The sequence below is a fragment of the Dromaius novaehollandiae genome, chromosome 3 (assembly GCF_036370855.1).
Source record: "Dromaius novaehollandiae isolate bDroNov1 chromosome 3, bDroNov1.hap1, whole genome shotgun sequence".
In the NCBI taxonomy this organism is placed as follows: Eukaryota; Metazoa; Chordata; class Aves; order Casuariiformes; family Dromaiidae; genus Dromaius; species Dromaius novaehollandiae.
The window spans coordinates 49,942,990-49,970,816 of record NC_088100.1 but is presented as its reverse complement, the minus strand read 5'-3'; the positions used below and the strand labels follow the sequence as shown (position 1 = coordinate 49,970,816).

Below are 27,827 nucleotides of genomic sequence, written 5' to 3'. Positions count from 1 at the left end.
GGGCCCACGTGCGGCGGGGGCCGTGCCCGCCGGGGCTGCCCGCGGCCATGGCGCGCGGGGCGAGGGGGGTGCGGCGCGGCTCGCTCGCACCCGGCCGTTGGGCTGCCCCCGCGCCGCCGAGTGGGCAGCGCGCGGGCGCGCTCGCGAGCGCGGCGGGGGCGGGCGCGCGCGGGGTCTCCAGTGGGAGCCGCGTTCCCTGTGGAAGCGCCGCGGAGGGCGGGGGGTGGGGAAGAGGAGGGGGGAGAGCGGCCTGCTCCTCCCCCCTCCCCTCCCGCCTCTGCCCCTGCCCCGGGGCGGCGGGTGGCGCTGGCCGCGGCGGCTTGGGGCTCAGTGTCCTTGTGCGGAAATGACACACGGTCCCGTCACGTCACGCGAGAGCGCAGCGCGCGGACCCTCGCACACAAAGAGCGGGGGGGAAGCGCGGGCACCAGCGGCGGCCGCTCCAGCCGCCCCCGCAGTCTCGGGGCTCCCGTGGCCCCGCGAGGAGCCTAGGTAAGTCCCGCCGCCGCTCCGCGGCGCAGTGGCGGGAGGGGCGCCGCGCGGCGCAGCCCGCGGCGGGCAGCGCCGCCCCGGCGACCAGGGGAGGAACGGGGAGGGGGGCAGAGCGAGCGGCAGGCCCGGGCCGGCCCCTCCCCCGGCAGCGGCGCGGGGCCCCGGCGCCGCCGCCCCTCCCCCTCCCCGTGGGGCGCGGGGCGGGCGGGCGGGGGGGGCTCTTTGTTCGTTGCTTGGAACGTTGCTATAGCGCTGCGGCGCGAGGGTGCGCGCGCGCTCGGCCCAGGTGGTTCCATCGCGGCGGCGGGGGGGAGGGAGGAGAGAGAGTGGAACGGTCACGCCGCCCTCACCTCCAGCCTCACCTTATCCCCCCGCCCCCCCGCTTCCTAGCCCCCCCGAGCACCGGCCACATAGATCCGCCCGGGCAGGGTTCGGACCGGAAGCAGCGGCCACCGCCGCCGCCGCCGCGTCGGGCTCGTGGGTCTGACCGCGGAAGCGGCCCCGGCCACCGCGTGCGGGGCGCGCGGGGCCGGCGTTACCGCAGCGCCCGCCTCCGGGCGGGGCCTGGGCGCCGCGCCGCGGGCAGCTCCCACGTGGCAGGCGCTGGAGCCCGCGGGGCGCCGCGCTTCCCGCCCGGAGCCCGCCGCGCCCCTCCCCCCGCTGGGGTGGGGGGGCGGCGACGGGGCCGAGCGCGGCCTCACGGGCCCGTGAGGAGTTCCCCGGTGCGGAGCGGGAGCTTCCCGTGGTCCCCTCAGAGGTCCTGGTGTCCTCCCGGTGCCTGCCGGAGCAGGCAGCTCCAAGCCGTAGACAGCCATTTGGGCTATTAAAGTATCTACCTGCGAGAGTGGGTGCTAGCCAGATAACAGTACAGGGGTGATTCTCCTCTGTCCGTGCACATCCTCACCGCTGCGGCGTGGACTAGTTGCTAATAGGCGTTACAAGCTCCTAGTGTAGCTGAGTGTGGTCCATCCCCAGGGAGCCTTGTGAATGTATTACCCTGGTAACAGCTCTGTGCAGAAGCTAAGTCTTCTTACATGTGGCTTCTTGGGAACCTTTGGAGCAGCATGTAACCACGTGCCATGTGAGAAGTGAAGGCTTCGGTCAGACCCTTAGTTGATAAAAACTGTCTTAGTAACATCAAGCTGATGATTCTGTGATAATTCATATTGGTTCTTGATCTGTAAAGAGTCGAGGAGGCTAGAGAAGGTCGGCGTGGGGGAATGGTCTGCCTCCACCCAGCTCACCCTGTGCTTTATCCTGCTCTCTCCTGTGGTATGTCTACACAGTCTTTTGTAAATAGAAGGGAACAAACTCTGAACCAGCAGAATGTGAGCCGGCTGCAGTCCAAGAGCCATGTGACTGCTTCCACATAGCGTTGACGCAGTCCCAAAGCCTTTGGGTTGGAGCGCGGATAGAGCTTGTCGCTGGCACCTATAAGAACAGTATATGCCTGACCCTTAGGGCATTCAGATGGGGAAAGAAAAATCTTTTCCCTACTTCTGCCTAATATCTGGCCATCAGATTCTCGGTTTACTTGGGTGATTACATCTGGTAAAACAAATAGCAGTGTATACTGTTACATTTTTTCTGTCTCACTAAATCAAGCTCAGCATTTGCCTAATTATAGTTTTTATCTTTGCTAAGTATTTTTATAGCTTAGGTAAGTCCAGTGAGTAAAAACTAAAGGAAAGTTTAATGCAGTTTGAAGGAGATTTTAAACTGTGTGTAGGATGTTCAGATGGAGCAGTATTTTAAAATAATATTGAAGAATGAGGGGGGAGAGAAAGAAGCATTGAGAACAATCTTCCTAATAGACCAGGAGAAAACACTTAATTGAAGAAATTGTAGTTAATACATTACATTACATATAGTTACTACATATAGTAGTTAATATATTGCTGAAAATAAATAGTTTAGTATTAAAACAATCACTGCAAAATGACATTGATGTTTGAGAAAGTATGGGGGACAGGTACAGAAAATTGTAGCCATAAGCAACTTGTGGGAAAACAGAGAAGCATGATTTTTTTTTAAACTGCATCTGCAGATGTAACTAAAAATAAAATTAAAAAAACCAAATTGAGAACATGCTCTGTGAGTCTTGTTGGCAAAATGCCATTGTTAGAGGCAGGCTTCAGTCTTGAGGCTTCCTGTCCTCCTCCACAAAGCAGCAAAGGAAGTTTTCAAACTATGTTAAGTATAGGGATTTTTCTGTCCATGGGAGTAATGTGTCCAACAACATCTGCTGGTTCTTTTAAAAAGATTTTTTTCATAGTTTAAAAACTTGTGTTATACATGTGTTTATAGTTGGTATTTGTTTGTAATGGAATATTGTTTTCTAAATTATTTAGTATTTTGAATATCAATACTGAATATCAAGAATAAATTTTATTGAAAAATTCCATTGTTGGGTCACTAGCAGCACCCTGCTGTATTAAAATTGATTATACTGTTTCTATGTTTTCTATTCTTTGTGCTGTCTTCTTGCATTTTGCTCTTTGTTCAGACAACTGAAGCAACATTCTTATTTTGGAGTTTCTTAAGATGTGTAGTCAATTTGACATCAAATACTATTTTCTTTTTTAATTAAGGTGGTTTCAGGTACCAGACTTAATTTCCTTAACCTGTTACCTCAACCTGTGAAGTTCAAGTAACTTCACAACCCTTTTAAAAAATGCTTCTCTAGAAAAAAATCACTATTTGTAAGGCTGTCTGACTCAGTATTTACAAAGTGATGTGGTGTACAAAACAAATAATACAGATTTTTAAAAAATTGTGTTATAATAGGTTTAGGTGTTACTTTGTAGCATTAGTCAGTGAAGATGTTTCAGGCAGAAGTGCAGTACACTGACAGTGACCCTTTCTAGTTATTTGCTTATTTTGAAGATCGTGCCAATGAGTATGGTGATGAGGTTTTCAACAACAGAAGGATACCTAAGTGGAAAATAAGGATGTTAATAACAATACCAAGAAGTCCAGAAAAATTATTTGCATTGTTTTGTGTTTTTTGAGTTTTTTTACGATGATTAAAGTCAAGTCACTGTCCCATTGAACTGAGCAGAAAGCAAACGTCGACTCTAATAAATGCATTTTAAGGCTCCTTTTAGGAGTAGTATATATGTAGTAGTTCTGTTGAATTTGAGTTGCAGTGTTGTTTTACAAATTGGGGAAATCTCATATATCCTAAGGATAAGCGTAATTCTGAAGTTACTGAATCCAGTATTGAAGCTAGAAAGGAAAGATCTAAATTAGTTGGCTCCCAAAGGAGAACCCAGACTCCTTGGCTCTCTAGGTTCCCTTCTACTGTCCAGCAAAAGAGCCAGACACCCTGGAAAGAAGGCAGTTCCTGGTCAGGCTGAAAACAGAGGTGCGTCTAACATCCTCTCTCCTTCTGGGCCTGAAAGGGCTCGTAGGATCCTCGAGAATGGGCATTTGCTCTCGTTATTTCAGTGCCTTATGTGGGAGCTGTTTTTCTAAAACATCGTGAGGGACAAAGTTTCCCTCTGGCTAGAGGTGTTTATAGGTGCTCCTCACCTGCCGCCACCGGGACTGCTCCCACCTACCCACAGCTACCTGGGAGACTGCGGGCTGCCCTTGGGGCCCGAGGCACGAGCTCTCCTCTTGGAGCTGTGCTGTTGTGACACGAAGAGATGGGATTTCTGTGCTCAGGCTGGGGAGGGGGAAGGATCAGGCACTTTGTGTTTGACCTAGGGTGTGTTTCACATGAAATAAGACATAGACAGGGAGCAGAACCACAGACACTTGACTGTCTGGTGAGTGTCCTATCTGCTAGATTAATTAGTCATTGTCCTCTGCTAAAGATTAATAAACAAACAATAATTATGGTTGGCTGAGGGCAGACTACACTTTAATTATCTAGCATAATAATATTGTCATTTTGTTCTGATAAAATTGTGCTACAGAAAGGCATGTGTAAGAGAAGGAGCAACTTTTTCATGTTACTTTTAAGTATGAAGTAAAATAACAGCAGTTCGATATACAGAGCTCATGAAATTTAGCCAATATTATCTCCTTAGAATATCAGCTTTTTCTGATAGTCTCATCATTTGCTCAGTTTTACTAGGTTACCTGTACTTTAAAGAAATCCCTGTGTGTCTTTCACTGCATGCTGCAAGTGAGGAGATTGAACTTTTTTTCCCCACACTTTAAGGAATATTTAATGTTACTAGCAACACATGTATCTTATCTTTTGACCAAAATGTAAGGAACAGTTCACCTCATCAGATGCAAAAAAAAATCAAGTAGAATACTTTTCATTGAGACCTGTGAGTTTTATATATGAAGCAATGTACCACCATGAGGCTATAAAAGGAATAAACATTTCATAATGCGTAATGTCTAAAACCATGTATTTTTAATAGCAGGTTCTCACAGTTGATAATGAAGAATTAGAGACATTCCTTCCAGCCTACATGAATATATTAATGTTAAAAGTTTTTAGTAGATAATCTGCATTCAAGAAACAGCAGCTACACACTTAAGCATGCGTTAAAGAACTGAACAATACCATCTTGTTCAGGCATTTAAATTACTGAATAACAAACCCATAAAACTGATAACAGTAATTTTTATTATATTGCAGTATATTAGTTAAGATAATGATTCATCTTAATTTGTACTTATAATACACTTCTGTTGTGAAAATAGAATTGTACTCTACATGCAGCATGTATGCACTTCTGTACTTTTAAAAGTATACAAATATATGTATACTTATATATAATAGTCATATATAAGTAGGTATATATGTATATAAATAGTCGTAACCTGAAAACGATCAATCGGACTTTCTTAAAGAATGATTGCGAGGGCAGAGAATTGCCTTGAGCACAAGATTATTATTATGTATCATCAGCAAGACGTTTCCTCTTTGTATTGTGTTTTTTGCAATGGTCACAATCATAAGACAGGTAGAAAAACATGCTGCTTTGAACAGCTCTAAGGTCAGTAAATGAGCAATTGTTAGGTAATAAATATGAGGAGATGCACATCATGGGATGATTTAAGTTAGGCTTATGATTTAATTCCTTTATATATATCAATTAACTAGATGCATTTTTGAATAGCTGCTTGTCTATTATTATAACATAGTTGATGGTATGAGACTGAAACACATTTAGAATATGCTTTGTAATTTGCTCCTTTATTCATAATATCTTTGCACCTAATTGTTTTAAATATTTAAGGTTTCTGTGCATATTTCAGGCACACTTTTGATAAATGGATTTTGCTTTACATTCAAAAGTAGCACCATATAGCACTAAATGCACAAAAGAACATAAGCATTCCACAGCTTCTCTTTTATTAAGGTATCTCTTTTTATAAGATATTCTTCCACAATGTGGAACCAGCAGGTTTGAGCTATGTGTCCAACTTCCTGCTTATTTAACTTATTTGAAATAGTTTAGCTTAAAATGGAATGACACAATGCCGTATTTCTGGTCAGTTGTCTGCAAATAAGCTGTCTGCAAATACGTTAGTTTGAAAAGAATCGTATCACCATTTACATGTCTCTGATTGCAAATCTAGGTAATTTCATTCACTTCTCTTAGATGAACAAAACTTTAATCATCTTAAGAAATCTGTTCTGTTTTTGTTCATCTTTTTTAACTCTTTCGAAAGTCTAAGGATATATGGTTGAGTCTAGAGGACTGAACCAAAAGGTATGTTTGAGTCTTTACAAGTGACGTGCTGGCATCACACCACCCTGTTTCATGACTCCTAGTAATTGCTCAGTACATGGATCTGTACAATACCAGTCTCAGCACTGGTAGCTATCAAGGCAGTTTAGATTTTTGAGACATTGATTACACTGAAGTTATGAACTACAAATTGTTTTCAAGAAGACAGTTCTCAGTAGATAAAAGTGGCAATAGAATTTAATGATTTATTGTTTCCATTCCACGGATAGGGCCCTTTTTCAAGTACAGAGGCTGCTTTACCTCTTTGATTGTTAGATTTGTCCAAGTGCTACACATCTTCCTGTTTGTCTTACGTTAGATAGGTTTAGCTAATGGCTGTACTAGAAACAAACTGCCTTTAATCAAAGTCACAGTCTCTTTTGAAGATGTGTGAGTATTAGACATTCAGTTCATTTTCAGCATTCAAAGCTGTAGGATCCATAATCAGGGTTATTTTTTCTGAATATTTTTCTCTATGCTAAAGCATGGGCAAGAATGTATTAGATTACCTATCGTAGGCCTGTTTTGTTAGACATTCCTAAACTGTTCACATATTCTTTGGAGTCAAGCTTTGTGCACAAGATAGAAACCAAAGAATTTAACCTAGAGAAAATGCTTCTAAAAGCACTTGCTTCACAAATTAAACTATTTACAAGCAAAGCACTAAAACTTGAAGTTTAAGGAAAACACCATTTTTTATGTTGATAATTTGTAAAACATGAAGTTGTTTTTAGTCAGTTGAGGTGGAAATACAAGACATTTCAGCTAAAATTTAGACTTACTGGTGTTTAGGCTACAGCTCCGATGGACTTCATTAGGTTCCCGATGTGGCTGTTAATGTAGCTGTTGTAGATATTTGGTACATCTGGGAATCCTCTTCCCAAGACCTGTTTTCATAAGCAACAACTATGTGCTGCAGCATGCACCTGTATCCCAGCCAGGTGAAGCAGCCAAGGATGGTTGTTCCCGAGTCCCTACGCTGGCACTCGGGGCGGCAGACCCAGGTTCCAGCTTCAGTATGAAATGTTCCAGGTTCCCAGCTTCAGTATGAAATGTTCACCCCCGCTAACTGATGTCATGCGGGTATCATTTAGTCAGCACCTGGCTGAGGGAGATAAATACGTTTATCTTCTATATTGGAAAAAGCCATGTAAGGTAATGGTGAAATATGTTTGCACACTCAAAATGACGAGAAACAACTATCAGGTGTTTGCTTTATCAGCTGGATTTCTTACTTGATTGCTTATTGTACTTTTTCCTCCCAAGTCTAGATTTTTTTTCTCCAACTTATTTATTTTCACTGTCTGGGCCAGAATGCTACCTTAAAAGAGGTTTTGATACTGCTGCCTCTTACTGAGGAAATAGATATTTTTCGCAAAGAATGATTCGCCCCAAACAGCATTTTAGATAATCTGAAATGTTTTGTCTTTAATATTTGTTGGTTATTTCAACTTTGCTAATGTTAACCTTACAGAGGCAGGCATACATACATGTATGCGCTCACATACACACACACTTTACCTGTTCTCATAGGCTCCTAATTTCTTATGGAAGTGATGGTACAATCACTCTGTTGGTATCCCTGAGTCGTCCTACTACTCACCTGTGAGCTAGTTGTAAGCCAAGTTTGAAGTGAGGTGGTGTTGTAAAGGAGATCATAGATAAAGTTTTATGCAATGGCACCAAGCCAGTGGCTTGCTAGTAACAAAAAGAGAGATTTTAACTCCTCCTTTTCATTCCCAACCTAGTGTATGTTCCTGGCACTTACTTGCCTTACTTTTTACCTCTCTGAACTAGAAGAAAACTAACCCAGCAACAAAGTAGTGAATTATTTTCTGCTGGCTTAGCAAGCTGAAACAGCTCACTGAAGAGTAAGGTGAGCACCAGTGCTTTCTGTAGGGAGCAGATGGGACTATGTGACAGGAAATTAGAGGGGCAGTGGACACTCCTGTGTCTGATCAGAAGCTGTTATATGTGCTTAATTTTCTCATAATACCTAAGTTCTTACAAATCTCACAAAGAATATAGGCAACCAGCTAAGGAGAAATATCACTAGGTACCCAAAGGGGGAAAGGCTGGAGCTTGTACTTTATTTGACACCAAATATAAAATCTGGTATTTCGAAGCTTCATTAGTTCTGATGCTCATTGAACTATTTGCTTTTGATTGCACTCAGGCAGTTTTCAAATCAGAAACATAATTTCAAAATAATAACTCTTTGTTTCAAAGGTGTGAAACAAAATGTTTTAATTTCATCTGTTTTGACCTGAGTTTGGGATAGCTTTGGTTTTCCTGGTATTACAGTACAGTAAAGTCTAAGATCCAAAAATTGACTATCAGTGTATGTGGGATATCAGGGCAAAATATGACATTTAGTGTTGCATACTTTTCTTAAAGTTTAACATAGCTTTCTGATGATGCAGTAGGAAATACGCTACCTTCTTGAGATTTTTCATAAAGAACTATAATGGCATAACCTAAATTCATAAATAGTACTGAGTTAGTAAGACTGGATGTTGGCCTTACCCAGTACTTATCAGGTGGTTTACAGGTTAGTGTGGGCCATTTATGTTTCGCACTGGTATGTCTTTACAGAGTTTGCGGAAGTTTAAGTGAAGTGATTTTAGAACTGTTAAGTTGCCATAATTTGTATGTGGATCAATTCATAAATGCAAATCCTGAAGGAAGGAGTTATGTTGGATAAAAGGAGTAGATATCTAAGGGGTTTATAGTGGCTCTACATCCAGCTGAAGGAGATTTTTCTGGTGGCAAAATGGTGAAGACAGTCTCATGTTGTCCTCTTAAGGATGCTGTTTACAAGGCTGTGTATTGGGACTGTATTGAAGATGAGCATGTCGGAGGATATTTTGGCTTCTCAAATGGTCCAGTATGAGCAGCTTTTATAACTCCATCCATGTTTTGTTTATATGTGTGTGCTACCCCTTGCAGTGCTATAGTACGAAATCTTATCCTGAATGTGAAAGAAAAAGTCACAGCTACTCAGTATTCAAGTGTTTGCAGAGGTTTTTTAACAATATTTTGAGATTATTTAAAATAATTTTCTATACAACACTATTAGAAAGTAAGGTTAAGACTCAATTTTTTTTTTCCAGTACAGATTCTCTCTCCCTCTTATTTCATTAGAATTCCCATGCATGTGCTGTAAGTACAGTTTTGATAGATTAGTTACTTTATTCTCTAGCTCCAGACAGAACCAGGTAGATTAGTTGCTTTATTCTCTATCTTCAGCCAGAAACAGGCCTGTCTTTTTTAGTAACATTGACAAATTTCAGACCTTGGCTAAAGGATAGGCATGAATAGTTGAACGAAAGCTATTTGGAAAAGGAATGTAACTGTGGAAAACGTAAAATATTCTGGGGCCAAGTAAGCATAATGCTATGTGTAGATGGACATAATCAATGTGTGACAGCTTACCAATTGTGAGTGTCAGCTTGCAGCTGTGTACTCACGATGGCCAGTGAGATCTGATTAGGATGTTTGCATTGTAGATCCCCAAAAGATTTGAAATAACTTTTTATGGACGTGTCCATAGAAGTTTATCCCAAGTAATTTGTAAAATCAGTTTTCAAGAAACAGAAATACAATTCATTCTTTTATATGAGAGGTAAGGTTAAAATCATGCTATAATAAAACAAATATTTGTTTTTCCTTACAAAAAGCGTATTTACATTGTTCAGAGGCTATTGGCTGCCAGTAAGAAAAAAATGAGTATTAATGCAAATCTACAGATTCTTCTGTTTTGAATTAATGCAATCCATATCAAAAGACAGAACTTTTAACTGAAAATTTATTCTGGCATGTATATTGCACTTTACATTGAGTTTTTCTTCTGTGATGACTTTAGATTATGACCCACAATGGCAATATAAAAGCATTTGACTGGAATAAGAAGTAGGCACTTAGTACAGGGTGGAGAATTTAATGCAGATAACTTTTATCTATATATTGCCAAGGTAGTTTTTTATTATAGAGAAGGTTAAAATGACTTTTATTTTTCTCCTTATCAGAAAAAGACATACGGTTTTAAACAAGTTCCTGGCTATCTTACATTGTTTGCAGTATACTTTACATGCTTGATAGGTCTATAGATGGCCAAGAAAGTCATTAAAATAGCTGGTTAGTACAGAAGTTCAGACTGGAAATTACCCATGGGCTGTTAATGGCCATGGCTGTAGATTAAAAATAGTTACAAAATATATGTCCTGATGCCAGAAAGTGCTGATACCACTGTATTTTTGTTTTGTTCTTTAGTGAGATAGAAGATGAACTCAGCTGAAGTCACTGATGATGATGAAGGTAAAGTGTTATATGTTGTGTAATTTATAATCAGGCAAAAATATATGTTGAATGAAAACTTTTGTAACCTGATGAAGAATGCAGCTGGATCAAAGAAAATTATATTAAAGATTTTGAAAAGATATCTAAAACATCCTACTATTTTTTTTGTTCATGGTGTTTTCTTCTCTATTTTCTTCCTCCCACTCCAGAAAACCCTTCTTCCTACTGTAACTTTTATTTGTTTATACTTTCAACTCCTCTTCGGAGAAGAAAATGGCATTTACTAGGTGTTTGTATGGTTCCTTGCATAATAAAAACTTGACTTTGGGGTGGCCTTAACATACACTTATTATCTAACTGATAAAAAATAGTTATGTTGTTCAAAATACATTTTCATAAAAAGAAACAAAACACAAAAGATTGTTTTAAGGGTATCATGGTTTTCTGGAGAGAGTGCTTTATCATTCTAAACCTTCTCTTTTTCCAGTAGAAATTCCTAAAAAAGATATTGTGAAAGTAGAAACAGAAAATGAAGAGGAAGCTCTAGACTGCTCGGTAACATCCAGATCTTCTGAGAAACACTCACTGGATGGCGCAGTTACTTGCCTACAGGAATCCAACAAATGGAAACAGACCTCACTTGGTTGTGATGGTTCAGGGAGCCAGCAAGATGTCTTACCCAGTGTGAAGAAAAGACGCTTTACACAAGAGGTGACTTCTCTATACACAGCTCTGATTTTTCTGTTCACATCTTCTAGGCTAAATTTATTGCTGTTATAGGCAAAACGCAAGTCACTTAACTAGATTTGCATTAGTAATGAGTTTGAGTCAAGTATGGCTAATCTTAACCCAATTTGCACACGTTACTTGCCTGGATATGTCTTTACATGATTTGGGAGCTATCATATTTATGAAACACATAGTTTAATTTACTCATTTGGAGGTTTTTTTTGTTGTTTTTCATAGAACATAGGAACAAGTAGTGGTTTGGATTAACTAAGTTTGACTCCGATTAAAGTCTCTTTCATGTCACACAGTCCTTGGATATTCAGTGGTAGAAATAGGGCTGTAACTTTGCTGTCTGTGAAACGGATTTTGATGTCAGTGAGACAGGTATAAATGTACACATTGATTGAAAGATAAAAATGCAGGGATGCAGAAGATTTCAACAGATCAAGAATGGAAGGTATTGCAGCTTCTGAACTGGTGCAGCATCCCAGTTGTGACAATCCAGACATTTGTCTGGCCAGTGAAGGAAATTCCATAATCTTTTTAGATATCCTGTTCTAGTGTTTCACCTCTCTAGCAATTGGAGATGATTTCATTGATCTTTGTTGAAACTGGGAAGATTTCTCTTTGTCCTGGTTCCTTTCAGTGGGGAAAGCAATGATCATCTTTTCCTGAGAAAAGTCTTCCGCACATGGGAAAATTGCTGTGATATCGTCCACCCTCAGGCCTCCCTTTTCTAGACTAAAATTCCATTTCTTCAGCTTTTCTTCAAAAATCATCATAAACCGTATATTTTGTTGTTCTCTTTGCAACTCCTGAAAGGGTAATGTCCAGTCTTCAACAGTGACATCTCTTCTAACACCCTGTAGAGCAGCATAATGACCTCCTGTTTTTCATGCTCAGCACTTTATTAAAATAACCTAGATTCAAATTCATCCTCTTTCGAATAACTTCAAGCCCTGGGTTATATTTAGTTTATGACCTACTCTAATGCACATATCCTTTTCTGCTGTTCTGCTGCCTAGCCTGTTATTCCGTGCTGTATTTGTGTATTTCATTTCTCCTTTCTAGCTGTAGCTCTTCATACTTGTTTTTCCTGACTTCTGTCTCTCTGACTTCTGGGGGCTCTGGTCTTTATCCCTGAATGCATGTGGTAGGTAGGCTTTAAACTTTTAAGCCTGTTTCTTTCTTCTTTCCTTTCTCTTTTTATAACTGTTTTACTTTAACTGTGATTCCTTTGGATTTTACTGTTTGCCTGTAATGCATTTTTAAATTTATTTGCAATGAATTGTAACCTTTGATATATAAGATCAGAAGGTGAACCAATAACAATGATGAAAATTCCTTCTTGACTGACCCCAGTGAATCAGCATCTTTAAATAACGTGTTTAAATAACCAACCAGAAACAGTCCTCCATAACTTTAAAAAAGTGAACTGTTTTTCTAGTAGCAGTATTTTATTTCAGTTGATGACTTCAAACTATTTCTGTTTGTAAACAAAGGACAAAATATTAATTAGTTTTGACAATATTGTGCTTGTAGTGTATTTTTACTTCATGTCACATAGGCATCCATGTATGCTACCATAAGCACAGCTGTAGTGTTTATTGTATGGTTGTAGCATTAAGCTGGTGATTATATTACTAAGTGATTTCCTATCAGAAAACATTTCACATTTTTTTGTCATTCTGACTGTCACTTAATAACCAGAAATCTGTTTTTCTCTAAATTTCTAAAAACAATGTACCATTTAGAAGATGGTAAGTTTTGAAAATTTCTATGCAAAAGTCACTTCTGAATTGTCATGTGTTTGATTGCAATCTTTTTTTATGTTTCTTGCTCATATAGTTATTCTGCTTTACTTGTATGCTAGGATATTATGTTCTGCATTCTTACAGATACTTCTGCTTTTTTTCTATAAAGTATTTAAAAAAATCTTAAAATACCTGGACTTTAATACTCAGCAGAGCAATGACTAAACAACTTTTTAAAACTTGGCTTAGAATCCTGAGAGATAATGTGAGACATTAGTTCAGAATGAATTCTATTGGTCAATGTTTACCAAATACTGCATTTTGTAAATGTTCAAAAACATTTATAATATAAAAGCTTGTTATGAAAATGTAATATAAAAAGCAGCACTATCTTATGTACATTGAGTCTTATACAACAATCTCTCTGCTAACTTTTGATAGTACATTAAGACTGATCATCTTAAATGAATATAATATTATTTGAAATACATCTTTGTTTAAAGACAATGCCTTTAAAAGTTATCGAAAATTAATGAAAAAAAATAAATATGGTTTCATCTTGGGATATATCAAAAGCCTTTTATGTATGCTTGTTCCCAGCCAGAAACTGTATAGAGACAAAATAATTAGAAGCAAAAGGGAAAGAAAAGGAGAGTGCATCTGAAATAGAAAATGCTTAAATATAGGCCCAGATGTGTTATCATCTGTTAGTCAACCATTGAATATGTATGTATTTCTGAAATGCAGATACCCAGGTCCCTCCCACAACCAGATCCAAACATCGTGAGCTGCATTAGTAAAAGGGCAGAAGTGTTGCTGCCCTTAAAGCAGAGATTTGTCATAATTCTTAGCTTAAGCACTTACTCTCTTTCAGAGAGCTATATCCAAACCTGAGAATAAAAACTTTCAGAATATTCACTTTAAGTGCAATAAGATACTTAAGATGATGAATTCGTGCTGTTTAATACACATTCTGATATTGCTTTGTCCTAGTTCCATGTCTGAGCTGTGCATTAATAGAAGTTACCCTCAGATTGCCATGTTTTATTATATAGTTAAATAGGAAAACATATGACAAAGCCTGAAGAGGACTAAGAGACTGTTGGTGACCTATAGCAAGCTGTTTAATAAGGAATGAACTAAAATCATACTTATATTGCTTTCTTTATTGGCAGTGGAGGTTGTCATGGTCTGCTGTCAGGCAATGACTGTTTAAGAATGCTAAATTTTCACCTGGATGTACCTCTCTTTCTCCACTGATGCATATAGATGGTCTGCAGCAACTACAGTTCCAGTGTAGGAGCCTACAATTAATTCCGAGAAATGTGGATCACAGTCTGTTTACAGCTCAGTAATTTGGTAATTTGTAAGTCACGAACAGCTGATTTAGTTAAGGTGTGTCATACCGCTTGCTGCAGTAAAAGTCACTCTATAATGGTGGTGTTCCAGAATTCAGGTTTCTCACTGTCGTCATATCAATTGTGCTTTAATCTGAGTGGGACTGGAGAGGCAGCTTCCTAAATAGGATCCAAACCTCACGCATCTTAAGCACCACTGTTAGTAAGGGTAGTAAGAATTCTGCAAGATATATTGTCTTTATGTTATGCTCTCATTTATCATCTGTCCATCCACACAGCTTTGAGTGTACACGCAAGTTTTCGTGTGTGGGGTTGTACTGATGTGAATGAGAGTAGAGCTCAGAAACACAGTTTCAATTTATTTGAGTGTGTTGGTCCCTAAACTTGGAGTAGAATCCCACTTGTTCTGTTTCAGCCCCTTTTGGGTCTGTTCTGCTTTGGAAATTTAAAAGTAATTAGATTTAGTTTGTCACTGGAGTAAGCAGGTGCCAAGTGTAGTGACTACGCATAGGGACCAGATTAATTTCATGTGTTACAGTTTTGTTTTTCAGAAAGGAACCTTCTGAAAGGAACCTTTCAGAAAGCTTCTCGTTGTAGGATGTCTTGGGGTCTTCACCGGAATTTCAAATTGCTTATGCCTCTTAGCTGAGACCTTCAGTCTGTGTTTCATTTATTTTAATACTTGAATGCAAATTCTGTTTTTTTTTTTTAATCTAATTAATGTTGTGTGGAACAAGCCAAGAGATATGTTTCAGTATGGTCTCAAAAATCTGTGAGTGTTTTCTCATGTTTGAATTCTGTATGTTGGATTTTGATTTTGTTGCATTTACTTAACTTCCTAGGAATTATTTGCAATATGTGTTTGCAAAAAAAAAAAAAAAAATCCCAAACCCTAAATATTTACTGTAAGTTGATAAAATACTTGCTTCAGATTTCAAACAATGAGGAGGAGTTAGAAAATGATTGGGAACATGAGTTTCTTAAGAACTTAGTACTCTTTTTTGTATAAACCATTTAGAAAATGAGAAATCCAGTGAATCTAAGCTTCTAGCCTTTGAGAAATAAAGAAATCTTAGGCTCCCCTTTTGAAAAAGACAATATCAAGATATATGTTTTTAGATTTTTATTGTTTGATTTGAATAATACATTAATTTTACTCATTCTCAGAAACCTGTTCAGGAGTCGTACAACATTGTAAAGATAAAAATAACTATATAAACCTTTCACATCAGAAAGAATAGAATAGCATAATTTTGGTGTCTGATAGCCTTGGTAGTGTTTTCAAAAGCTAACCTAAAGAGAATGTTGAAACATTAAATGCAGTTGGTGGAGGAGTGGCAAGGTCACAGGACTAGGAGTCAGAAAATCTAGATTCTATTCTTGGCTCTGTTGCTGACTTGTTGCCACCCAAGTTCTCTGCAGCTCAAGATCCTCATATACAAGGTGGAGGAGTAATGATACTTTGTTTGGGAGAGTATTTAGAGCTCTGTGGGGTTAAAGTGTTTAGGATTATAATTGCATTTCTATACTATGGGGAAAGCCATGAACCAAAACATAAAACAATGAAATGAAAGAAAACAAAAAAAAAACCCTGAGTAATACTTTACTGTATTTTAATTGATTTTTTTTTCTAATGCATTTTTTCTTAATGCATTTATTAATTTGATATATGTAACACAATTAAGTCCTCTGGAGAAAATTTGGCAGTGCGTATTTATGTAATGATACCTGCTTAAGAGGCACACATTTATAGCTAATATTTTTAAGGGAGTCTTACTAATACAATATTTATTCATTTGAAGGGCCCCCATTCAAACATGAGGAACAGAGACACTGGCTCACCCACTCAGGTAAATACAGAGCAGCCAAACAAGAACAAGAATCCTAATATAACATGGCTCTGTGAAGAAGAACACTTCAGTGATGTAACCACTCCATCTTATAAAAAACCTCTCTATGGCATCTCACACAAAATTACAGAGAAGAAGAACCCACCAGGAACAGACCAGTTTGCTTCTTACGATTTGTTCGAAAAAATCAGTCCCAGCAGTCCCTCACATGTTCGGACTTTGAATGATCAGCGCAAAAGGGACTCTGCTGCAACCGTTGCTGTAACAGCTGCCACTGCAGATTCTGATCCAAATATATATTCTTTGATACAGAAAATGTTTTACACGCTTAACACCCTCAATTCCAATATGACTCAGCTTCACAGCAAAGTTGACCTGTTGTCTCTGGAGGTTAGCCGAATTAAGAAGCAAGTCAGTCCAGCAGAGTCTGTCGCAGAGTTCAAGCCTCCTCCTGAGTACCAGCTGACTTCTGCAGAGCTCAAACAAATCATGGATCAAAGCACATCAGGTGGAGACTTAGCCTGCCGGTTACTAGTGCAGCTCTTCCCAGAGCTCTTCAACGATGATGAATTCAACAGAAACTGCAGTGCATGCGGCTTTCTCAACAAAAGGAAACTAGAGTCTCTTCATCTGCAGCTTATCCGTAACTATGTGGAAGTTTGTTATCCTTCTGTGAAGAATACAGCTGTGTGGCAGGTGGAGTGTTTGCCTCAAGTCAACGATTTTTTCAATAGATTTTGGGCCCAAAGGGAGATGGAAAATAGTCAACAGAATGTGCAATCATCCAGTTTTTATGAGACCGAACAGCTAGAATCCTCTCATTTTATTGAGGATAAAGAGCAGGAAGAAGCTCTGTCCTTGGACAGGAGTAGTGTCATTGCCTCAGATTATGTTCTGGATGCTCAGGATCTCAACGAATTTTTAGATGAAGCTTCTTCTCCTGGGGAATTTTCTGTTTTTTTGTTACACAGATTGTTTCCAGAGCTCTTTGACCACAGAAAATTAGCTGAAAGGTACAGCTGCTATGGAGACTCTGGGAAGCAACTGCTGGATCCTCATCGGCTTCAGATAATCCGTAGGTACACTGAAATTTACTTTCCAGATGTGCAAGAAGAAGAAGCCTGGTTGCAGCAATGTGTCCAGCGAATAAACGATGAGCTTGAAAATATGTGTATGGATGGAAGTGAATGTGATCAGATGAGAGATGACTGTTATGATTCCTCTAGTTTACCAGATGATGTATCCATCATAAAAGTGGAAGACAGTTTTGAATATGAAAAACCTGGTAGGCGCTCAAAAAAAATCTGGCTTGTACCCATAGACTTTGACAAACTTGACTTTCCCCCTCCAGATTTTGATGTTCCTGTCCCAGATTACCTGTTGAACAAAGAACAGATTAAAAACATATATGAAAGCAGTCTTTCCATAGGCAACTTTGCCTCTCGATTGCTTGTTCTCTTATTCCCTGAACTGTTTACTCATGAAAATTTACGGAAGCAATACAACTGTAGCGGATCTTTAGGCAAGAAGCAGCTAGATCCCACTAGAATTAAATTAATTCGACATTATGTGCAGATACTGTACCCGAGAGCAAAGAACGACAGAGTGTGGACATTGGAATTTGTTGGGAAGCTTGACGAGAGGTGTCGGCGAAGAGACACTGAACAAAGACGCACGTACCAACAGCAACGGAAAGTCCATATGCCAGGGCCCGAGCGGAGAGAATTTCTTAGCTATGCAATAAACCCAGAAAGATTCAGAGAAGAATTTGAAGGGCCGCCTCTACCGCCTGAAAGAAGCAGCAAGGATTTTTGCAAGATACCACTTGATGAACTCGTTGTTCCTAATCCAGACTTCCCTGTGCCTTCTCTGTATTTACTGTCTGATAAAGAGGTAAGAGAGATAGTGCAGCAGAGCCTTTCAGTTGGAAACTTTGCTGCCAGGCTTCTTGTAAGACTCTTTCCAGAACTCTTTACTCCAGAGAATCTCAGACTGCAATATAACCATTCAGGTGCTTGTAACAAAAAACAGCTCGATCCCATCAGACTGAGACTGATCCGTCATTATGTGGAAGCAGTTTACCCCGTGGAGAAAATGGAAGAAGTGTGGCATTATGAATGTATACCGAGCATTGATGAAAGATGCCGGCGTCCTAACAGGAAGAAGTGTGATATACTGAAAAAAGCAAAGAAAGCAAAAAAGTGACAGGCTCTTGAAATTCCTAAGACTTTGACCACTAAATTATTTGTCAGGATTACGCTTTGTTTTAGACTGAGGGGCCTGCCAGGAGCTGAGGGTGCTCAGCGTCTAGGACAGTTAGGCACTAAGATTGTTGCTTTTTAATGTGTGTGTTGCATATACATGGGCACTGCAGCAGTGGGAAGTGGCTTACTACATTTGTACATGAGTGAAGATCATAAGTCATCGGTGACAGAGCTATTAATGACTCATTAAGAACATGAATTTCACTGGTGCAAATACATGTATTAAAACTGTATTATTCCACTCCCCATTTCTGCATCTTCCTTTTTTATCACTTTCTAATAATAAAGATTTTTTTAAAATAAATCGTTGTGCTCTTCAGGGGCAGTTTTTCATTATACCCTTGTAAACAGTCATGTTAGTTAATTGAGAGTTTGAAGTTTAAACTTCATTTAAATTTACAAGTTTCATGGTTTTTGAAAGTGCCATGTTAATTGAAAATCATTGGAATATCAGACTTTGCTTCTACAGTAATTGCAGCTATACACTATTTTTGTTCTTGATGACACTGAGATACTGAAAATAATAATACTGTGTCAAAAATGGGTCAGAATGATATACTTTCCATTTTTAACTGTTACCCATGTTTTATTTCTATAAATAAGAAATGAATTGTAAGAACTGAGACTTGAGAATAGACACAATGTAAATGTTTTTCTACATTGGCACCACAAGCTTAATCCCGCCCCCATGACTTTTATTTTGCTGCGTTCAGCATCACTGCTGGCATGGTTAGGGATGGCTTGTCCGAGTAAAGCTAGCAGAGCCCACCCAAGCCTATAGCCGTGGAATGTAGTGCCATTGCCTGCTGGTCGCTCTATTTGTAGAATAACAGAGACAACAAAAAAAAAGACTTGAAACAAGAACTTAAACAAATATTAGACCTTACTCTCTATCAAAATCATGATTCTAAAGGTTTCCAGTATTAATTGATTATGTAAGAAGTACATGCAAAGATTGTTTTTGTGGTGGAATGAAGTGTTACAGGGTCCCCACTTACGAGCTGCGGTAATGTAATTCATTCTTTGCATAAATGCAGCACTATCTGGATTTTTCAGGTATAGGGATATGTGAACTCCCTCCTTTATCCAAATTGATTTAGTGAAATTAATAGGTATGCGAAGGCGTAATTGCATAACTTAGGTTCACATGATCAAGTTTGCATCATTAATATGTTTGCACGTAACCAAGACCACCAGGAACCCAGTGTGACTTTGCTGTATGGTTTATTCACTGGACAGTACTACTTAAAAATTAGTTTTCCTCTTCTTTTTATACTGATGTATATGGTGAGAGAGAGTCAGGCCTTCACTTTTAGGTCTGTAAAGACAGTGATTGCTTAACACTGTTTCTGGAAAGCCTTGGAGCAATTGTTGATGTTCTCTGTGGTCCTTTTTTTGTTGTTTACTTAGATGGGTCATAGTATGAAATTTTAAGTCAGCTCCAGTGTAATTTTCTATTTTAGCATTTGTAGGAAAGTACAAAATACTTCATATTTTTAATTCCGATTTTTAGAATTTATTGTTCTTAGAATCATATTGATCCCCCCTTTAAAAAAAACAAAAACAAAACATTTTTTCCTAATGACAAGAACTAGCAAAAGTATACTATGTTAAACCAGGAGTAAATCATAATAGTAGCATTTGCTCATTTTCCCCATATTCTAGCAACATTTTCAAAGAATGTATGAAGAAAGTCATGAATGTACTAAATAATATGCTGATACTGTTTAAATCCATTTAAATGTTTCCTGTTGGCTTAAATAATAGCAGACCATGCACAAAATGGATATGAGAGCAAATATGGCTATAGTAAAATGAAAACATGTTACCAAAGATAAAGAACTGATACCACGTCTGCATCTTATCTTTCATTTTAGTGCATAAATTTAGCAACTTGAATGTATCAGAAACACAGACTTTTTTTTGTAATTGTATGCTACCTAGCACCTCTATGAACTTTTCTACATGCACTTTTGTGGGAGATATAAAATGATAGAAAACGGTAACAGCCTCTTAATTTGGTGTTGCAAATGGCTGACCAGAAGGTAACAAATGTGAAGTGCAGGCTTTCTCTATAATTTACTTTTACTTATCTTAATGTCAAATGTGTTTTATGGCTAAGTGATGTTAAAGCTCCCTAATGAATTCAGTATGTATTAAATTTTTGTACAATTGACAGATGTTACTAGCTAGCATGCAAATTTGAGACATACTGGCTTTTACTGTAGATGTTGACATTTTGCAATATTTTGAATCACCCTCTCTTGACAGGTCAAAAAATCAGTCCCTTTGTATTATTAAGTAGTGAAAAAATGATTTTCACCTTTTAAAATGACATTTTCAAAACTGAGTATAGAAAGATCCTCATTGTTTTTTCTCTCTAACTTCTAATAACTATGTACATTCCTTTCATTTCACTCTCCACAATCCTTTCATGATTCTTTTTTGATTGTATGTTTTATAACTGATAGGAGGAAAATACAGACATATGAATAGCGACACAGTTCCTAAAGAAGACTCTTGCAGTGCATCTGAAGTACAGCCACTTCATCCAGTTTGTCAGTCTTGTAAATAAATTAAAGGTATATTATTTTCATACAAGAGGAATGTTGTCTGGTGATTGCTTGAGTAGAGTTACACAAGCAGTAATCTTTTTCCTATAAAGTCTGTTACTGAGATCTGAGATAACCTTAGCCAGGCAGACTGAATACATAAATGAAAATACCCTAGTTTGCTGCAACCATTTAGAAAAATTTTTCTGTCTTTCAGAATATTTTTTTTAAAAGAACAAACTTGCCATTTTGAAAGTGGGGCTAAAATACGAAGATTGCTAGGTACTAACTGAAAATGTCTGGAACATATGTAACCGTACACACACCAGCTCCCTATTAGATGAACGTTACTTTCTACTTACCAGGTCAACAAACCCTGTTAAGGTGAATAACAAGTGTCTATATCTGCTCATTATAATTTAATTATATCATCTTTTGATAAGCATTGAGTAACTCGCTTCTAACAGCATCCTAAAAGAAGCTGTGTAATATATCATAGCTCTGTATTTTTGTCTTGCCCATTTTACATGAACTAAAAGCTTTCTTAGAAGCTCTGTGAAAGATGTATAATTACGCTTCAAAAGGGAGATGAAGTGTGCATTAGAGGGTATTGCAATTGAATAGGAGGCCTGCTAGCTGTATTTAGCAGGCATGAATTCAATGACAAGTTTTCAAACAAGAGAAAAATCTGTATTTGAAGTCAACCACTTTGTTATGCTAACGCATTACAGCTACCAGAGTGTTTCATGTTCTCGGAAGTGTTTGTCGTTTTTTTCTCATCTTCAAAATGCATACAGTTTATTACAGGATACATATTTTTTGAATCTGTCATTTGTCTCTTTTCAATCATTGTTTTATATTTATATTATGTTATGGCAGTGAGAATCAGAGAATTGTGTGCTCAGCACTGTACAAAGGTACACCAGGTCTAATTTTGTACTGAAAGTGGCTAACATTAATTCTACAGTCACAAGCAGCATGGAATATAATACAAAGGTTTTATTGATAATATTTTTATTTAGTTTTTGTTTCACTGATTAAATAAATGTGAAACAGCTGAAAAATTCAGTATGCCTTAAGCTTGCCTGTAATGAGGATGTAGCATGAATTGACAGGTGCTTTTACTTACCATGCACATTTCAGGTGATTGCACTTAAAATCTATGGGAAAACAAGTGGGGCAGGTTCAAGCCTGTTATTTTTTCTTTTTTTTCTTTTTCCTCTTAGTAAATCAAAGAAACTCCATCACTGTTGTTGACACAGTTTCTTGGTTTGCGTTTCTGATTTTTTTCTGTTGTTACTGCTACTCAGGTGGAGTCAATGTAGTTACGCTTCTCCTCATGAAGATTCTGAAAAAAAGTTTTAAATTTTTTAAGTTGTTTGAGTTGTCAAATGCAAAGCTGAAATCATGTTTTTCTTCCCTTTCTTAATTCTCCCTGAGGATCATAGAAATCCTCATCTTTATGTCTTCATTCTTTCCTACCTAATTCCTTGTCATAGTAAATATGAAGATAAATTTCTAATTTTCACAGTGCTTTGGAATCCCTCATTTTTACCCACTCCATTATAAAAGCCATTCATATAAACTTTTTGCCAGTAGTGATAGTCCTAATTTCTTACAAAATAAATTATTTTAATAGTAAAGTACTTATAAGTATCTTTGTCACAACTCTCATAAATCTTATTTTGAGAAGTCAATGAGTAGAGAATTCATCTCTTCTCTCCTGCAGCAGTAAGCTGGCTTGGGATGGCTATCCTGAATTTGCCAGTTCCAGTGCTGGAAGCAAATAACAGCCAAAGTCCTACCGTATTTGGAACATTTTCTTTTCCACCTCATCTAATTGGCAGGAGATTAGCACCTGTGCTGTGGTGTTTTTATCCAGCAAGTTCCTTTTCATTTTTGTCATTTTCTAGATCGTGTCTTTTCTAATTAGTGGTTATAGGAAGAAAATCCTGCGACAGGACTGAAACCTACTTATTCTCTTTGCTGATCCGTTTCGAGATGCAGCTGTTGCCCCCACTGAGTCTTTTGCTTTCATTAACAACAGTTCTGAAGACAATGTTGGGTCTTACAGGGAGGGAAGAGGTGCAAGAGAAGTGAATACTACGTCTTCTTTTCCCATTCCTCTCCCTTGTCCCCCACACACAAAGACAAATGCGAATAAAACAAACCTGTTTGTTTTAACTAGGTTTTCGGGTTTTATTTTCTTTTAAAAAATTTAATGTGACTTCCCAGTTAAAAAATTGGCAAAATCCCCTTTTGTCCAGTCACCCCAAAACTGATATTAATAGATGAAAACAAAGTGTGATTGCCAAAAGCTGGGGAAAAAACAGTTGATTAATATCTTCCCCACACACACAAATGTCAAATAATCATTCCCTATTTATTTCAAAAATTTCATTGTGACGAAACAACTGTTTTTCCATTGTTTCCAGAGGCATTTTGTAGTACTGTATGTTACTGCATTGGTGACTAAACTCACTTCTCTGGAAGGCAAAATGCTCCTTTACTCCTTACACTTTCAGGAATGTATCACTTCAGTTAACTCATAAGGTAGTGTGTTCGCAAGCCCTACAAACATTTCCTAGGGAATGAAAATCCCAAGGTACCTGTCAGCAGCAGGAAAGAGTCCCTTGGTAAGGTCCCATCCTACATTTGAGATTTGAGCCCGTGTATGAAATCTAGGAGTATGTTTTTTATGCTGTGCAATGCTGTCCCTATTCTCTCTGGCTCCCTCTCTGGCTCTGTCTGCCTCTCTGTGTCCTTGTCCCAAAATTTTTAATACTCAGTTTCTCCTCAAAGTGCTTGTCTATATGTGCATTGAATGCACAAGCACTGAAAACTGAAGACTTTTTTAGCTTCAGCAGGACTTAGATTTGTATCTCTGTCCCTGCCACACACATGCACACAGATTTTTCCCACCCCTGTCCTGGTGCATGTCGTTGTAGGCTGTCCATTACAATTGGCCTGCACAGACTGTTGAGCGCTCTGTAATCTGGTAGGAGCTGAAGGTAAGCTGTCCTGCTGATGTTTCCACTATTATTAAAAAAAAAAAAAAAAAAAAAAAAAAACAGGAACACTTTAGTGCTATTCTTCTATGGAAAGGGGGTTGCATATTCTTCAAGAGGGGTGAGAGGTGGAGGAATAAAATCTCTCTCTGTATTGGTCTCTGGACAGCAGAACTCAGCACCTGTTTGGTGGTGTGGGCAAGTGTCTGCTTTAGGACAAACACAGAAACAGGCAGACAGTGTTCTTGGATTCATGAAGAGCATAGCTAGAGCATGCGTGCTGCTCGTCTGCAGCTGAGAAGAGCCCCAGCGTGATGTCAGTTCAGTTCAGTTAAAAAAGTCCTTCTGGACTTGGGAGGTCTGGGAGAATCTGGCTTTTTGTGAAAACTGGTGTCACAAGTGGACAGGAGTTACTAATAGGCCAAGGAAAGGCACTCCTTCTTTTTACGTGTGCTCCATCCTTCATTGCTAATGGTAGCATCAGCACCAGTGTGAATCAGCAAGCTATTCCAGTACTAGAAAAAGTCTGAGTGATTTGGGCAAAACTGTGGAGTTGTCTGGAGCAGTTCAGCTGGCAGGCAGGTATTTCTGAAACGATACAATCATTTTTAGTTGACCAGACTGCCTTTTCTGCCAGACCTTAGGCCTAGTCTTTTGTGAGGATTTCCCCGCTATTCATTTACAGGATCATCGTGTGTCCTGCTCTGTAACGCAGGTTGGCCTCGGTGCAGCAGGTACTGCAGCATGTAACATTGCCCATGCAGTGAGTTAAACATGCAGCGTACGGCTGGATTCACCTGGTTAATGCAGATTTGGCTTTGGGCAGTGCAGTCATCTGGGCATCAGCCAACGAACTTGTCAGTTATTTCTCAAGCAGCCCAAACTTCCTATATGACACCCTCAACAGTATCACCGAGAGGAAGCCCTTCTCTGCTGTCCAGGCCAGCAGATGTGTATGTCCTGGAGCAGGAACCCCACTCCAGCAGTCTCAGCACGCAGCAGCGCTGATCCCTTACGGAAACCCGCTTTGCCCTCCGTAGCCTGGAACTTGAAGCAGGGACAAAAGCACACCTTTGTCTCCCAGCGCTGTGTGCTTGGTGGCACTGGTGACTCCGTACTGGAGCAGTGATAGCCTCTCTAGGGTGGGAAGCGATCGATTATTAGCATTTTTGTTTCACTACTTCATATAATGCTGCCATGTTTTCTGACCAAATACGTGAACGTGGTAGCAGATGGGACTCCATCATCATTCATGGCTAATGAAGGGAAGATAAGCATTTGATTACCAGGTAAGTTCCTGTATGTTTTACCTGTGAGCTTAGCTCATATAAAAGCCCCCTCTGAAGGTCAAGCAAAAGTGTGGCTGTGACATGCTTGTTCCTGCACATCCCAGGACATGTGCACAGTTCTTGGAGCTGCTCAAGTGCACGCAGGTCTGTCATTACCCCAGCCTTGCCCTTCCTCAGCTCACAGGGCAAAATTTAAGGCTCTAGAAACCAGAGCCACCTGCTCAACAGTGCAAGGCCCTATTAGAGCAGCGTGATCAATAGTAGAGAGCCTTACCCGGGCCAGAGCCATGTGGCCGCATAGAAGAGTGGCTTGCCTTCCTGCTGCCAGTGTTTTCCTGAGAGCATCCTGCCTGTGCTTGTCGCTGTTCCTTTTCCTTCCCTGAGGTGAACTGGGGCAGGTCTCCCTTCAGCCATTTCAATCCTGAATCTGCAGTGGGTAGTCTCATCTACCATCATAAGATCCCTTAGGAAGTTTTCTTTTCACTTACTGTGCTGATCTCCCTGGTGGATCAAAACAAAACCTATGGCAGCCTGCTCCCACCTTTGCTTTTCAGTAAAGAGTTGTTTTTGGTGGCTGTTATCACTAGGAGAGAGCTAGGTCTTTATAGGAAGTGCTTGCCTACTTCACTTCCCAATAAGCTTTTCTCTGGCCAAGAATATCAAGAAAAGACCCTGCCTGTGCTCTTTCCTACATCAGCTGCTTTCAGGGATGAGATTCCCCCACCCTGTTCTTACCTTATCCAGAACAGACCCTTTCAGAAGCTTCATTTCTTCAAATCTGTACCTTGGTTGTCCCAAAGCATTCCTGAGGTTTACAAGTGTGGTGGCACTGTAAGCTGTAATGTGTACAGTTACTACTGCTGGAGCACACGTGCACTGTGACGGTACCTACTGATAAGCACTTGACAGGTAAGGAATGGTTATTTACCAGCAACTGGAGCTCACTGATACATTACTTGTGACACATCTTTCTACTTATTTCCCTCAGCATCCCTGGAGATTAATGGAGTAATTTAGAATAGCAAGAGTGAGCGGAATTGGGGAACACAGGCTGCACCTCATCTATTTATTTCCACAGCACTTGGCACATGCACCAACAACTAAAGCTGAGACAGACATGTTCTTCAGAGCCTGGGTGCCTATAGGCCTGCAATGAATGAACCAAGTTCCTCTGATGCCTCCTGGAGTGCTGAATAAGACCACTTCCTTTCACTTCTGCAATTTGAGGATCACCGAAATCCCCTAGGAAATGTTTCCAGGATCATGTCCTCTTAAGAACAAATGTTTTAAAAGGTCACCATGCCTCTAGAACATTACCTAGGTCTCTATCTGCATCTTTTAAACACCTTCATAATCTTACAAAAAAAGAAAACAAAAAAACCCCCACAAAATATAACAGCACAGATTTGTAGCTATGTCTGAAGAAAGTTAGAAATCATTTTAAATAACGTGGTCAGCAGCAGCAGCACTTCAGAGGCAATGGGCAGCAGCAGGTATAGCCTCGTTGAAGACAGTCATAGTGTAGCTATTGGTAGTTTAAAACGATGGTTCCCATAAACTCTTTGCTGAGTGAGTACCATTGCTTCCTCTCATGTCAGGGACATTTATAGAGTGAAAGCCCAGTCATTGTATGTCCAGAGCTTTTATGTACACCTGATAGCTCAATGCTTTACCAGTGTCAGCTTTACTTTATGAGCAATAATTTCTTGCCTAGTTCCCTGCTCACTTAGATTTGAGGAACATGCAAAAACAAGTGGTCTGGAATACGCTGCTGTTGCCTCTTCCAAGCTGTCTTCTTCCCTCTGGGCTCTTCGGGCCAGGTAGGGAACAGCCCATGGACTGGATAAACAGTAGCCATCTGCTCCTGCTGGCCAGCTTTCCTCTATACACACATCTCTCTGTGGCTTTTAAGCACACATGAACAGAATAAAAATGCTGTATAACCACAGTTCATCCCAGAATGTTTTTTGTGTTGGGAGAAGCGCATGTCCAACACTACAAGCATGGGTGATTAATCCCGAGGTGCCTATTCTAAGTGACAGTGTTTTCTTGTAGTAATACAGACAAGAGCTTTTTATGGCAGTATTGCCTGACCTTTGCTCAGATCTCTACAGCCACCAAATATAAATATTAAATATTCTCCTAAATGCCACACTGAAACGAGTATATGACAGAACCTGAGATGTGATTTTGTTCTGCACCCTTAAACAGTAAAAAACAGCAATACTACACACTTGTCCTCACTGATGTGCCTTCTCCACGACAGAAGAAAGTATCTCTGCCTTCATTCTCTGTCACGGTTTCCTACTTAGAAATGCACAGCTGCAACCAATATCTTTTTGTACTTTTGCTACAGCAGCAGTGTATATAAACACAAACTTGGTATTGTTAACCAAGATCAAATCAAAAATTAAAAAAAAGTAATTTTACATAATCATAATTTTACATGAGTCTAGAGATAAAGCTAAGAAATTTATCCTGCTTGTTATGATGTCAACTTTAATGTTAATTAACAAAATCAGACAGCAAA

General features: G+C 39.6%; 1 protein-coding gene across 3 annotated transcripts; it reads left to right on the top strand.

Moving 5' to 3' along the window:
* The first annotated feature begins 155 nt into the window (after positions 1 to 155).
* BEND3 (BEN domain containing 3) lies at positions 156 to 21,051 on the top strand. Of its 3 annotated transcripts, none has more exons than XM_064508850.1 (4): positions 156 to 492; positions 10,467 to 10,511; positions 10,984 to 11,204; positions 16,137 to 21,051. In XM_064508850.1, the coding sequence occupies exons 2-4, from the start codon at positions 10,478 to 10,480 to the stop codon at positions 18,387 to 18,389; spliced, it is 2,508 nt and encodes an 835-aa protein (XP_064364920.1). In that variant the 5' UTR covers positions 156 to 492; positions 10,467 to 10,477; the 3' UTR covers positions 18,390 to 21,051. The 3 variants fall into 3 exon arrangements, with proteins under 3 accessions (XP_064364920.1, XP_064364919.1, XP_064364921.1); XM_064508849.1 differs by having other exon boundaries at positions 10,981 to 11,204; XM_064508851.1 differs by lacking the exon at positions 10,984 to 11,204.
* Positions 21,052 to 27,827: the final 6,776 nt, after the last annotated feature.